The sequence below is a fragment of the Rhea americana genome, unplaced genomic scaffold (assembly GCF_003343005.1).
Source record: "Rhea americana isolate MKP2758 unplaced genomic scaffold, rheAme1 scaffold_0, whole genome shotgun sequence".
NCBI classification, from domain to species: Eukaryota; Metazoa; Chordata; class Aves; order Rheiformes; family Rheidae; genus Rhea; species Rhea americana.
Window position 1 is genome coordinate 11,627,387 of NW_028185037.1, and position 12,348 is coordinate 11,639,734.

Sequence of the window (12,348 nt, forward strand, 5' to 3'; positions counted from 1 at the left end):
CCAAGAGCTCCTTGCTCACCCATGCGAGTCTCCTGCCCCTTTTGCTGCACTTCTTACTCATAGGGATGCACCGCTCTTAGCTTGGAGGAAGTGATGTTTAAAGATGACATATGAACATGACATATAACAACATCTGTAAAAAAAAAAAGAAAAAGAAAAAAGAAAGAAAAAAGAAAAACCTAGGAAATTAATTTCTATGCTTCGTATTTATGATATATTTGATTCATAGGGATTTTTGTGCACAATACAAGTACAGCATTAGTTCTGAAAAGTATTTAAACACACATTAAAACTTTAAACAAATGAATAATACTAGCTGTCTCCAAGAAAACAGTTAAGCACCAACTTCAGTTAACGATTTAAGCATTCAAATAGCCAAAAGAAAAATCTTAGAAATCTCACAGACTGTATTCCCATTATTTTAGGATATATGAATGAATTTTCCTGTGTTATAGACAAATAATGAAATTTCCACCTTTGTATTTGATCAGGAAAGGAGCCAGTGCAAATACAGTTGTTGTGTTCATGTTTCCACTCTTTAGAAGAATGTCTCACAAGAGTGCTCTTTTTTCTTTTATAGGTTTCAGCTTTTTTGCTATTGGAGTTGCTGATGCTGACTATTCAGAGTTAGTTAATATTGGCAGCAAGCCCAGTGAAAGACATGTCTTYTTTGTGGATGACTTTGATGCCTTTACAAAGATTGAAGATGAACTGATTACTTTTGTCTGTGAAACTGCATCAGCAAGTTAGTCATTTTGACTTACATTTGATTCCAAAATAACTGCTAAATATGTTTTTTCATGAATATTAATTTTCTATTAAAATGAATACCTGTGAAAAGATAGTTTTGCTCTAATTGAAGGCAGATAATGTAACTCTAATCTTATTTCATAAGGAGAACTAAGGAGATGAAGGTGCTGTACTTCAGAATTATTAATGGTTGTTTGCTATAAATTCAGAAGTGATTGTCCAAAAGCTGTTGCAGATTTAAAACAGTGTAAATRGTTCAGCATTTAGTCATTAAAAGTTAATTACATTCTTATTTTGTATATTCCTTTAACAAGATGGAAGAGTAGAGTTAGCTACATTTATTATTGTTCAAAACACATTGTTGATTTATGAATGAGGAGCAAAAGGTTAATGCTTCTAATATTACAGAAACCAGAAAGGTTGCAGCCTAAGGAGGCATGGAACAGACCAAAATTCTTTCAAATCTGTGAAAATGCTGTTCTGTAAACTTCTTATGAAATGTAAAGGAAAGATATTCTGCAAAGACACCTAGTGGTTAAAGATGAATGATCCACTACCTTTTAGGTGTATGGCATCAGTATATTCCTTGATAGACAGGCCAGGAAATAGGCAGTGCGAATCACTTGTGGTTTTAATAGAGTACTTGTGCATGGGACTAAGTTGCCAGAGTTGTGAAACAAAAGAATATTGCTTGTGTCCTGTCAATTCTCTCTCTCGCTCTTTTTTTTTTTTTTAATTAGACACTAGTTACTAGTACTTCAAAAGTGACCTCCTATTGTGAGTGCTCTGGAGTGTCATATTTGACACCCTGCATCTAGGCTTATTTCCCCAGGACACCTTCCCTGGAAGAGATTAGTATGTTTTCTTTCCTACCAGAAAAGAAATATAAAGCAGAGTTACAACTTTTAAAAAGATGTGCACTCATCTTAAGGATTGTGTGCAATTCTGATCTCTCTCTCTCATGAAGGCTATTGTGGAGTTGGAAGAGGTACACAGAAGAGAAGCTAAAGTAACTGAGCTGGATCTGGAGTTGGGTTGGGGTTGGAGAAACTGCTGCCTCATAAGTAGACACTTAAAAGGCTGGAACTCTTCACTTGGGATACAGARGACTAGAAGATGATATGATCAAGGGTTATGGATTCATGGAGGAGGTAGATAGGGTGAATGCGAAGGCATCATTCATTAAACCTAACAAATAAAGATCTAAGGAGTGCTTGACTGAAACTCAATAAAAGAAGTTGTTTTTTTTTACTGGGCAGGCAGTGCATTTCTTGCCAAAGAGCTTTTGAAGGCAGGTTCATTGTTGGGGATAGAGTACTGAGCTGTGTGGACCATTTTTCTAACCCTATGGAACACTCTAACAACCTTAAATGTATCTTCTATTCTTTTCCAGCTTGCCCATTGGTATTTAAAGATGGCAACAATTTTGCAGGTATAGTATTTTTTGCATTTTTGTTTTTGATTTATGGAATCATTTTCATTACCTGATTTTCACTATATTAGGCAATAAATTGCATATGTGTTCCCTTTTTAGGTTAACAGCTGGTAAACAGATGGTGATATGAAGCTCTTTGATGTGACTGACTTTGTCTTCYTTTTTTTCTTTCCTATAATGCAGTATTAATTTAATTTAAATTAATAGAATGTTTATTTTGATGCCCTCCAGGATTTAAAATGATGGAAATGTTTGGTTTGGTCGAAAAGGAGTTTTCAGCTGTGGAAGGAGTTTCAATGGAACCTGGTACATTTAATGTTTACCCCTGTTACAGACTACACAAGGATGCTCTGGTATCCCAGCCTACAAAGTATGTATTAACATATAAATTTTCCGAAGATAATTGTCCTGTGCAAGTGATTATTCATTTAAGAGGTTAGCATTTTCATGTCAGAAGAGCAGAGAGATTAGTTTCTGTRTTATGCTAATGGGTAGAAAAAGTGTTTGTTGATTCCTCAACTAGTTTCATTCAAAAGTAACAGTTAGGGATAAAAACAGGTAAGCCCACCTGCTATTTTGGGTTTCCAGTATGAGCCACTTTCAAGCTTGTGCCAGTTTGGTACCAAGCAATTTTGTACAGGTATATGTTGCAGCAGATTCCAGTACTTAATAGTTTGTGAAAGGTGCCTCTGTAAAACAGGAAGAGATCTCACAGAGGGTAGAATTGCCCRTGTTGAGGAAGGACATCAGTTGAAGTTGTTAACTGAGGCTGACCTAAGTCTAGTAAGGCTTATCTACCTGCACTTTCCATATAGTGAGTGGGAGAGGAAGGAGCATCTTTGAAGTGTGAGTGAGATTGGGAACCTTATTTAGGTGTCCTCACTCACTTTCTTCATAGGTCTATGTCCATCCATTGATTATAGAGGAAAATTRTCCTCCCTGTGTTAAAATGAGTCTGTATGAATACCTTCCAGTACTTCCCTGGGAGCTGGGACATAGTTCAGTAAATGGACTGTGTCCTGAGAGAGATAAGTAGGAGGCACTGAAGAATCCTCCCGTAGAATTTTACAGACCCATCCTCAGATATGATGGGAAATTGCCTGTTTCTTTCCTGAGGAGTGTGTGTGTGTTATCCTTGGTTCCTTTGGTCCAGTCCCTCACTTCGTGTTAAGTGGTATCAGAGAAAACAGTAGCCATACTGGATTAAACATGAAAAGAATTAGCTGATGGAAAGAACAACAGTGGGAAATGACTTTTGAAGTTCATTTTAAATGCCTTCCTAGTCTTTTTGCATGATTATCCTGTTATGTTCCAGCTGTACTTCTTGGAGCTGTGTCACATTGATAAAGGCTTCTCCATGTTTGAATTCCTTCTGGGGTTAGGGGAAAGAGAATTTACAGGGATTAGCATTTCTCACTTCTCTCTGTTTCTCTTTCTGCATCTTTCTAATTGAATCCGCTGCATTTATATGGTCTTCTCTAGCTACCACCCCAGCACAAGCTTACTGACTGCTTCATTAARCTTTCAGTTGTTTTCATGGTTCAGAGAATTCCTTTCTCTTGATGATCTACAGGTATGTCTGAAAAATACCATTTTGATTCTCAAACTGTCTGTGTACTGAACATCATTAATGTCACTCTCCTTTTCAAGCTCTGCATGCCCAAACCTTGTATTTTCCCTACCCTACTTATTGAATTCTCCTTCCATTGCTCTTTTTTATAATGGTGTTCTGCAAGTCTTTGTCCTTTTATCTGATCAGTTCCATCTCTGTTTTCTCTCTGGGAAATGTACAGTGTAGTGTCATCTTTGGTTGTCCASAGACTACACGTGGTATTTTAATAATCTTAGAGCAAACTTAATTCTTTTGCCAGTATGATTCATATCTATGCGTCTTATAACTGTAAGAAATACTTTGGATATAGTGGCTCATGCTTTGGGACAAGAAATAGATTAAATAACTTCCTCAAGCTTCCTTCAGAACTCTTGTCTACAGTTTTAATAGCAAATCCGAACTTTAGGAAATGAAATCAAATAGCATACTTCTCTTATATCATGAACTTCCTATCCCTTTTGCAAAAATTCAAGGAGACCAGATTGTGTTTCCTTATACAGAGTCTGTTTTGACTACACTTTGTTATGTGTTGATGTTGAAAAGTATAAACTACATTCCCTATAATTTATGAAGCTTCCTGTAACAGTCTTTGTTCCTGGTTGGTTTCTATCTGTTTACGACGGCTTAACAGCAAAGGACACTTCTATTGGCATTGGTCTTCCAAATAACTTTTACTCTCATTGTCTGTTAAATCAGACAATACAGAGGTCTTGCAAGTGGATACCTTTTTTTTGTTTTTAATTCAGTTATTCATTTCAACTTCAAATTGAATTCAGATATGATCTTCAAATTTTAAATTAAAAAAATTAAGGCCAATTTTCTAAATTTCAAAAAAAAAGAACATTCTGTTCTCCATTAGTGTTCTCCTGGTAGCTATCAGAGCTTTGATTTTGCTTACACTTATTCATATCATGTCTTACTTTTGGTTCCTAAGACAAATATGGAATAATAGTAAATGCTTTTAGTGAGCATTGATTGAATACTTGCTTCACTTTATAAAACCTTCTCTTGCAGGTATTTGCATCCTGAAGGCCTCCCTTCTGATTACACCATTACTTTTCTCTTTCGTATACTTCCCGACACTCCTGAGGAGCCATTTGCTCTTTGGGAGATTTTGAATGAAGAATATGAACCACTGGTCGGAGTTATTTTAGATAGTATGTATTTTGTACCTTATCCATGATTTCTTCTTCTAAGTGTTTGATTGATTCATTCTGTGACTAGATTGATTAATGCTAGTGTTTTAATATGTTACTAGAACAACTACCTGAATCTTGAAGGTGATGGTCTCTAATGGATTTTTTAAACATTAATTTACTTGAGATAAATTTGGAGTTAGAGTCAAATTTGAGCACACTGCTGTAAATTGAGAGTAATGATACCAATGTCCAAAGAGCTGTACTAGATGTAAATTGATATAACCCAGCTCTGAGTTCTATTCATTTGCTCATAAAATTTCCAGTGCTCTGGATCTGGTTCTATTAGTGTCTGTCTTGTTATATGCCAGTGGGACTGAGAACAGGATATAGGTAGAGGTAATGCAACCTGGTGGATTGCAGACTTACGGCTGGAGACATGAACTCTTGATGACTTTCTTCTTTTCTACTTGGTTTGGTTTCCACGGCTGTAGAATGGGAATTGTAATTTAGAATGTTTCAATATTTACTGTTGAAAAGACATGGATATTATGATAGTTGTTATTTATAGTTGCCAATGTTTCTTAAAAAGGGAGATATATTAGTACTGATTTTTCCATCTTTGCTAGATATTTTTAGATAGGTTGCCCTGAAATAGGTGGGACTAAGGCTTGAGGATAAGACTTCAATAGAGGACCTGTGCCTCAGTTCTTGCCCAGGTCCTAGAGRGAGCCAGTGGGAGAGCGGGATTGGGTAAGCAAGCAAGAAGTAAGATCCCAACTGTTGGCCCATTCTTCCTCTCAAACTAGGAAAGACCACTTCTGTATCTGAGATTTTCTGAGTTACTTTGGGCCGGTAGATCCTATATGTGCATGTTTTATTGACATTTGATTGCGAACGAATAATTTGACAAGTCTAACAGCTTGCAGCCAGGTGCAGCATGGGTGTATGAAGGTACGAAGGTGTGTTAGTGAAAGACACTGTATCATGCCATCTGGGAAAGCTAAGATTAGGATTATATTTGGCAAACAAGCCAACTCAGATTTAACTAGAATATTAAGAAATAGTTTTGCATTCACTTAGGACTCACAGCARTTTAGATGAGTATCAGTGGGCCACAGAACTGAGATTCTGGCCTTTCTGTTAAACTGAGGCATTTGGGCTGGGATTTTTAAAGAACTGTGAAGAAGTTTTGGATTATGTTTATTTCTAAACTTGAAGCAAAATGTAARCCAGTGTTTCTAACATGGACATTTTTTTCCCACACAAAATTAATTTTCATTTATAATCAAATTTCAGAATGTTGAACAAAATGAATTTTTTTTTTTTTTAAAAAAAACACCATTCTACACAACTCTTTTTACATTTCTTTTAATAACTTTGTTGGAAAAGCCGACATCTCTGGTCTTCTTTGTTAATAAAATTGACCCAGTCATAYAATATATTGGATCTTTTCTTCTTTTGACACTGATCACTTCATTTTAATTCTCACACAGATGGTGGTAAAACTCTGACTTTCTTTAACTATGACTACAAAGGAGATTTTCAGACTGTAACTTTTGAAGGTCCTGAAATAAGGAAGTTATTTTATGGGAGTTTTCATAAGGTTAGTAATGGTAATAATACACAATGGATAAAGGTTTTGGCGATCCTTTTTTATGTTTTGAAATCTTGCATGTGATGGGCTACTGACAAAAGAAGGGTATTTTACTTATTCTAAATCATCTACCAAACCATCTCAAAACTCTTTGCAATATTGACTTAATATTAAACAAATGATTTGTTTTATATAGTGAAGTTGGTGTGTTTAATTTTGGTTTCATGCTTGGTGCTTGTATTTTAGACTTGATTAAAAACTCTTGCCTTAAAAAGTAATTTAGAAATAAATTGGGCTTTCCTTTGAAAGTGTGGCTTGGAAATGTCACCTAAAATAAAAAAAAAATGCACAAGAAATAATACCACCTCTTTTTTTCTTTTTGACTGGTGGTGTTATTTTTAAACATATTTTAAAGGCTATGCCATGTTGAATTTTTCTTGGCTCTTAGARGTCTCATAACATTCTTTCCAAAAGCAGATGAAGTAATGCTCAGGTTGTGGCACAAATTTGTTGAGGCAGGCTTTTAGTCCTGATGTTTCTATCTTGCCTAAACAAAAAGGAAACGCTTGATTGAGGGATACTATTTATGCAGGTGAACTTTGTTAGTTTTCCTTTTTGGTCAATGGAGGGGGTGGGAGAGAAGGTAGGTCGGAGCAGAAGCCTAATTTTGACTCTTTTAAGCCTTGTCTAAGTGAAGAAATATATAAGACCTTATCAAATCCTCCTTTTATGTATTGTTCTGCATTTTGAGTGGTGAACATGTGTCTGAAAGGCGCAAAAGGACAAATTCATAGTTGCTTTTCAGTCATTTAGTTCCAGCTCAGCCCAGATACGTGGTGCTTGCATGTATCCTTGCTGCATCAGGGCAGGGTAGCAYAGTGTGAGTCAAGGCAGGCGGAAGAAGCTTTGCTGCTATATTCTGCTTTTCTGTGCTGTGTTTCATGCGATTTGATTTTTTTTCCCTTTTTTTTTTGGTATAAAAAGTTCACTGTAAAAGGTTTTCCTGTGTGGTTATGTCTAATTTACTGAGTAGATTTTACTGCTTACTTTTGGCTTTTGCAAGTGGCTATAAAGGTTATATTGATGAAATCCAAGCCTATGTACCAGGCTCATGCAAAGCCCAGCAATCATTAATGACCATATAAATCAAGGGTGCTGTGGGATCTGGGTGATATATGAACCTAGTGTGTGCCTTTTGTCAGRGATAAATTACTTTCTTACTGAATGAATTATAAAAAGTGCCAATTTGTACACAGATGTTCCATAAACAGAGAAATAAGGTGACTTCATAAAACAGATTAGAATTGTAGAATAATTGGGGTTGAAAGAGACCTCTACAGGTCATCTAAGTCATCTGCTGTGGATTTATCTCTCAGTTTTGGTAGCAAACATTAGGAACTGTTTTCAGAAAGTGCCTCTTTTGCCCAGTAATTTAATATACTCTGTGCACTACTCTGTGTTTTAAAGCATCTCTTCTTTTGCTTAGTTACATGTTGTTATCAGCAAGACTACAGCCAAAATTATTATTGACTGCAAGCAAGTGAGTGAAAAGACCATTAATGCAGCAGGGAATATTAGTTCTGATGGCATAGAGGTATTGGGGAGAATGGTCAGATCCAGAGGACCAAGAGACAACTCTGCACCAGTGAGTAAAACAWGCAAATTCTTTAAATCATTTGAAAAATCCAGTGTTTGGGATCTTTGCAGTTTGTTTTAAGCTGAAGTAGAGTGAAACAGAAAAATTGCAATGTTTCTGAAATTCTGTGTAAGAATGTAAGAATTCTCAGCTTGAGCAAAATGTATTTTTTGTCTGTTTTAGTAAATTGAATCATGGCTAGATCATCGCTGTTCACATGTTATTCTCAAACATATGCGGGAACACAGACGTTACACTCAGATATGGCTTGTACTTCAAACAGTGTGCATTGYATAGAGTAATACAACTTATAACTCATTTGCCAGAAATCATTTAAATTTGGGGTTTAATGATAATTGTTCTCAGTTATTCTTTTTCTCTCTTACTCTTTGTCAGCCCCAGTGCTTACTGTCTGTTCATTAAATGCTGGGTTTGACCCAGACGAAGAGCCCAAGAGCCCCTATCCTATGTATCTAGTTCCTTTAAAGACTTTAAATGTTAAAATATTGAAAAATGTGAAAGATCCTTTCATTTCTCTGAAGTCATTCTCCCAGAGGCTGTAACTGATCATTTTATTTGCATGGCAAGCTATGCAGTTTTTCCTGTCTTGCCACAGGTGTCTTTAAGAAAGTATGTTTGGTTTTTTTAGGTAGATTAGTTGAAGATTTGACAGTCTGATGAGGATCTATGGAAGGCTTCTTCACTGTGCAGTGTTCTTTGCCCATTTTCTTTCAACTTTCTTGACCCTAAATGAGGTTAGCAAAGAATGTGAACCTTGAACTCAAGGCCTCATTTGAATAAGAATGACGTTTCAAAAGTGTTCGTAATTCTTATTCTATGGAAAACTCTGTTTGTATATTTACTTTTTATTGTATGGAAAAGCTCTGTTTAGTCAAACATATACCCTGAGAATGTGTCTCTGTGTACAAAAGAGAGCCTTTAAGCCTCAAGTTTATGGATAATAATAAATGTATCAAGCCTGTAAAGGCAATTAAACAGAGCAACCTTTGTAGTCACATTCCAATAGATACAGAAAAAGGCAAACTTAGAAAAGCTTAGAATTAAAGAAGGCTTTGTAAAGAGAAGTGGAAAGAAATGGTGGCTTTTGTTAGAACCTAGGAATCTATAAAAGATAAGTCAAACTGCCTACTCACTGAAAAATGTGGTTTTGTTTGAATGAACTGTACAGCTTACATAAGACTACAAATAAGTAGCTGAAGATGCAGCTTTACTCCATAGCGCTGATTGGATGCCTTCAAGTGTTACCGTATATGTCAAATCATGGGTGGGTTGAAAAAGCATCCAAATGCTGTTCTTTAAAGTCTCTATTCTGCACGTTATTMATATTGAGTAGCACTTCTGTGAAAGGTCACATTTAAGAAATGATGTATTATCTTGTGCTAAAGGTGTTCAGCAGAGGCCCAGGTTTTTGCATAAGTGATGCTGTTTTCCACTTCCTCGGTTTTTTGTTGTAAAATGGGATGATAATACTCTGTCCCTCTATGCACGCAACTCAATTCAGTGGTGCTTTTTTTTTTTTTTTGACATTGTCAAACTCAGCCCATTAACAAAGGAGCAGGAACGCATTCAAATGTTAAATTTTATGTCATAGAGCCYGCATGTGTCATAGAAATAGCAATTACTGTAGCAAAATTTTATCAGAAAGTGACCTTTAGTGGGTAAGGTCTTTCCTTTAAAATCTGGTGGTTTCCAAGAACAGGTTCAGATATTTACAGACTATTCAGTATGGGAAAGAGACAACAGAGAGGACATATGGTAAGTGTTTGTAAAGTCATTAGAAGCTTGAGGGAGATGGGTAGAGGTGGATTGGTTTCTTCCATTACAAAAAAATAGTGGACATTGAAGGAAGCTAATTGGAGACTGGAGAATAGTTTTTCACATAACATTTCACATAACAGGTAGTAGATTTGTCAGCTCCTTGCTATAGTTTTATGGAGGCTATATATATGTTTGGACTCTAGGGAAGCCTGGACAAATTCATGGAAAATAAAAATATTGCGTGTTACTAACTGTGAAGAAACAAATCTGGGACAGGAAACCCCTGAGCTGAAAGTCTTTGAAAGCTAGTAGAGTATAAGGGAGAAGTATGRCTTAGTCCTGCACTCCATTAGATATCTACTTATGCCACTGGTGCATATAGGATACTGGGATTTAGTCTGTCCCTGTATCTTCCTATTCTTAAAAGGCTTGTGAAGCTGTGCATACAACAGAAATTCTTTTATGGAAAAGATYTTGAAATTTGTTGTGAATTAATATGATAATTGGATTTTTTGGATAAAAGTTCTGCTTTCATGAGATACGTTTTCATGAAATGTGAAATGCTTTTATTTTAGTCCTAGAAATATTTATTACCTACAATTAAAAAAATAAAAACAAAGAATTAACATTGTCGGAATGTATTAAGTTTATTTTTGTTGTACATGTGACCAATGAAGTCACACGAATTTTAAAAAACATTTCGTTTTTGAGAGAATATAATTATATCCTTTCTTTTTTTTCCTATGGATGTATCTGGAATGCTACAATTTATTAAACAGGCAGAAATTTACCTTAATAGGGCAGAAAGGGGATCCCATTTGCTAGTAACATTCCTTAATAGTGGAGCATCTCTGGGCTAGAAACCTCAGCCTCAGCTAGCTAAGGCAAATAAGCCTGACTCAGCTGCCTCGTTAGCGCAGTAGGTAGCGCGTCAGTCTCATAATCTGAAGGTCGTGAGTTCGATCCTCACACGGGGCAAAGGCAGGTGATTCTTTGCTATTGGAGTTCTCCAGGGCTCRGTACTGGGGGCCAATCTTTTTCAATTTATTCATCAATGACCTGGATGAAGGGACAGAGTGCCTCCTCAGCAAGGAGTGGCTGACACACCTGGGGGCTGTGCTGCCATTCAGAGACCTGGACAGGCTGGAAAGCTGGGCAGAGAGGAACCTCCTGAGGTTCAAAAAGGGCAAGTGCAGAGTCCTGCACCTAGTGAGGAACAACTTCATGCACCAGTACAGGCTGGGGGCTGACCTTGTGGAGAGCAGCTCTGCAGAGAAAGACCTGRGAGTGCTGGTGGATGACAAATTGACCATGAGCCAGCAGTGTGCCCTTGTGGCCAAGAAGGCCAGTGGTCTCCTGGGGTGCATTGGGAAGACTGTTCCAGKTCAGGGGAGGTGATCGTTTCCATCTGGAGTACTGCGTCCAGTTCTGGGCTCCTCAGTACAAGAGAGACATGGAGCTAYTGGAGAGAGTCCAGAGTAGGGCTACGAAGATGATCAGAGGGCTGGAGCACCTGCCTTATGAGGAGTGGCTGCAAGAGGGGGGATCTTATAAATGTGTATAAGCTCCTGAAGGGAGGGTGTCAAGGGGAYGGGGACAAACTCTTTTCAGTTGTCCCATGTGACAGGACAAGAGGCAATGGGCAGAAATTGAAGCACAGGAAGTTCTGCCTGASCGTGAGGGGGAATTTCTTCCCTGTGAGAGTGACGGAGCCCTGGCACAGGTTGCCCAGAGAGGCTGTGGAGTCTCCTTCTCTGGAGATCTTCAAGGCCTGCCTGGATGCAACCCTGCCTAACATGCTCTCAGTGACCCTGCTGAGCAGGGAGGTTGGACTGGATGATCTCCAGAGGTCCCTTCCTTACCCTTTCTGTGATTCTGTGACTCCAACGTGCAGCAAGTAGTGTTCTTTATTCTTTCAGTGCAGCTGAATAACAAGTCATTCATATCGTGTCATTCAGTGACATTTCTGTTGATCTTCCCTTTTTTTCTGTCTGGTTTTACCTCCATATGTACACATTGTTAAAAATGTGATGTCATGTTGTCTGCTCTTGAAAATTCTTGCAGAGCTATAGCCCGAACAGATCAGGATGGGCAGACTTTTCTTTCTGTCTTACTGGCTCCACTTGTAGGATTGGGAGATCTAGAAAGCGAAACACTATGAATACAAGAGACTTATGAATAAATGTTTAACAGTAGCAAAGAAAGCTTTGTTTAGTTATGTAGCATGAGTCAGACAGAGCAACCCACGTAATATTTTAAAATCAGAATATTGAGTCATTCAGCATTTAGATGCATGTAGATGGTGRATACAACAGTTCAGTGAATGTCTGTTTGCTCTTTATTTTACACCAAAATGTTTTATCACCATGGTTATCTAGATTGTCTAATCCATAGAGAATGAAT

The 12,348-nt window shown here is 37.2% G+C and overlaps 1 protein-coding gene and 1 non-coding gene across 2 annotated transcripts in view; both read left to right on the forward strand.

The window, feature by feature from the left end:
• Positions 1 to 12,348, forward strand: part of COL14A1 (collagen type XIV alpha 1 chain) — a 135,503-nt gene that overhangs the window by 89,284 nt on the left and 33,871 nt on the right. Inside the window, exons 29-34 of the mRNA XM_085313433.1 lie at positions 581 to 745; positions 2,144 to 2,182; positions 2,417 to 2,555; positions 4,812 to 4,954; positions 6,430 to 6,539; positions 8,017 to 8,175. Coding sequence (XP_085169559.1) covers positions 581 to 745; positions 2,144 to 2,182; positions 2,417 to 2,555; positions 4,812 to 4,954; positions 6,430 to 6,539; positions 8,017 to 8,175 — 755 coding nt within the window. The remainder of the gene's footprint in view (positions 1 to 580; positions 746 to 2,143; positions 2,183 to 2,416; positions 2,556 to 4,811; positions 4,955 to 6,429; positions 6,540 to 8,016; positions 8,176 to 12,348) is intronic.
• Positions 10,851 to 10,923, forward strand: TRNAM-CAU (transfer RNA methionine (anticodon CAU)). The gene has a single exon. It is a non-coding gene; the product is annotated as a tRNA-Met (tRNA).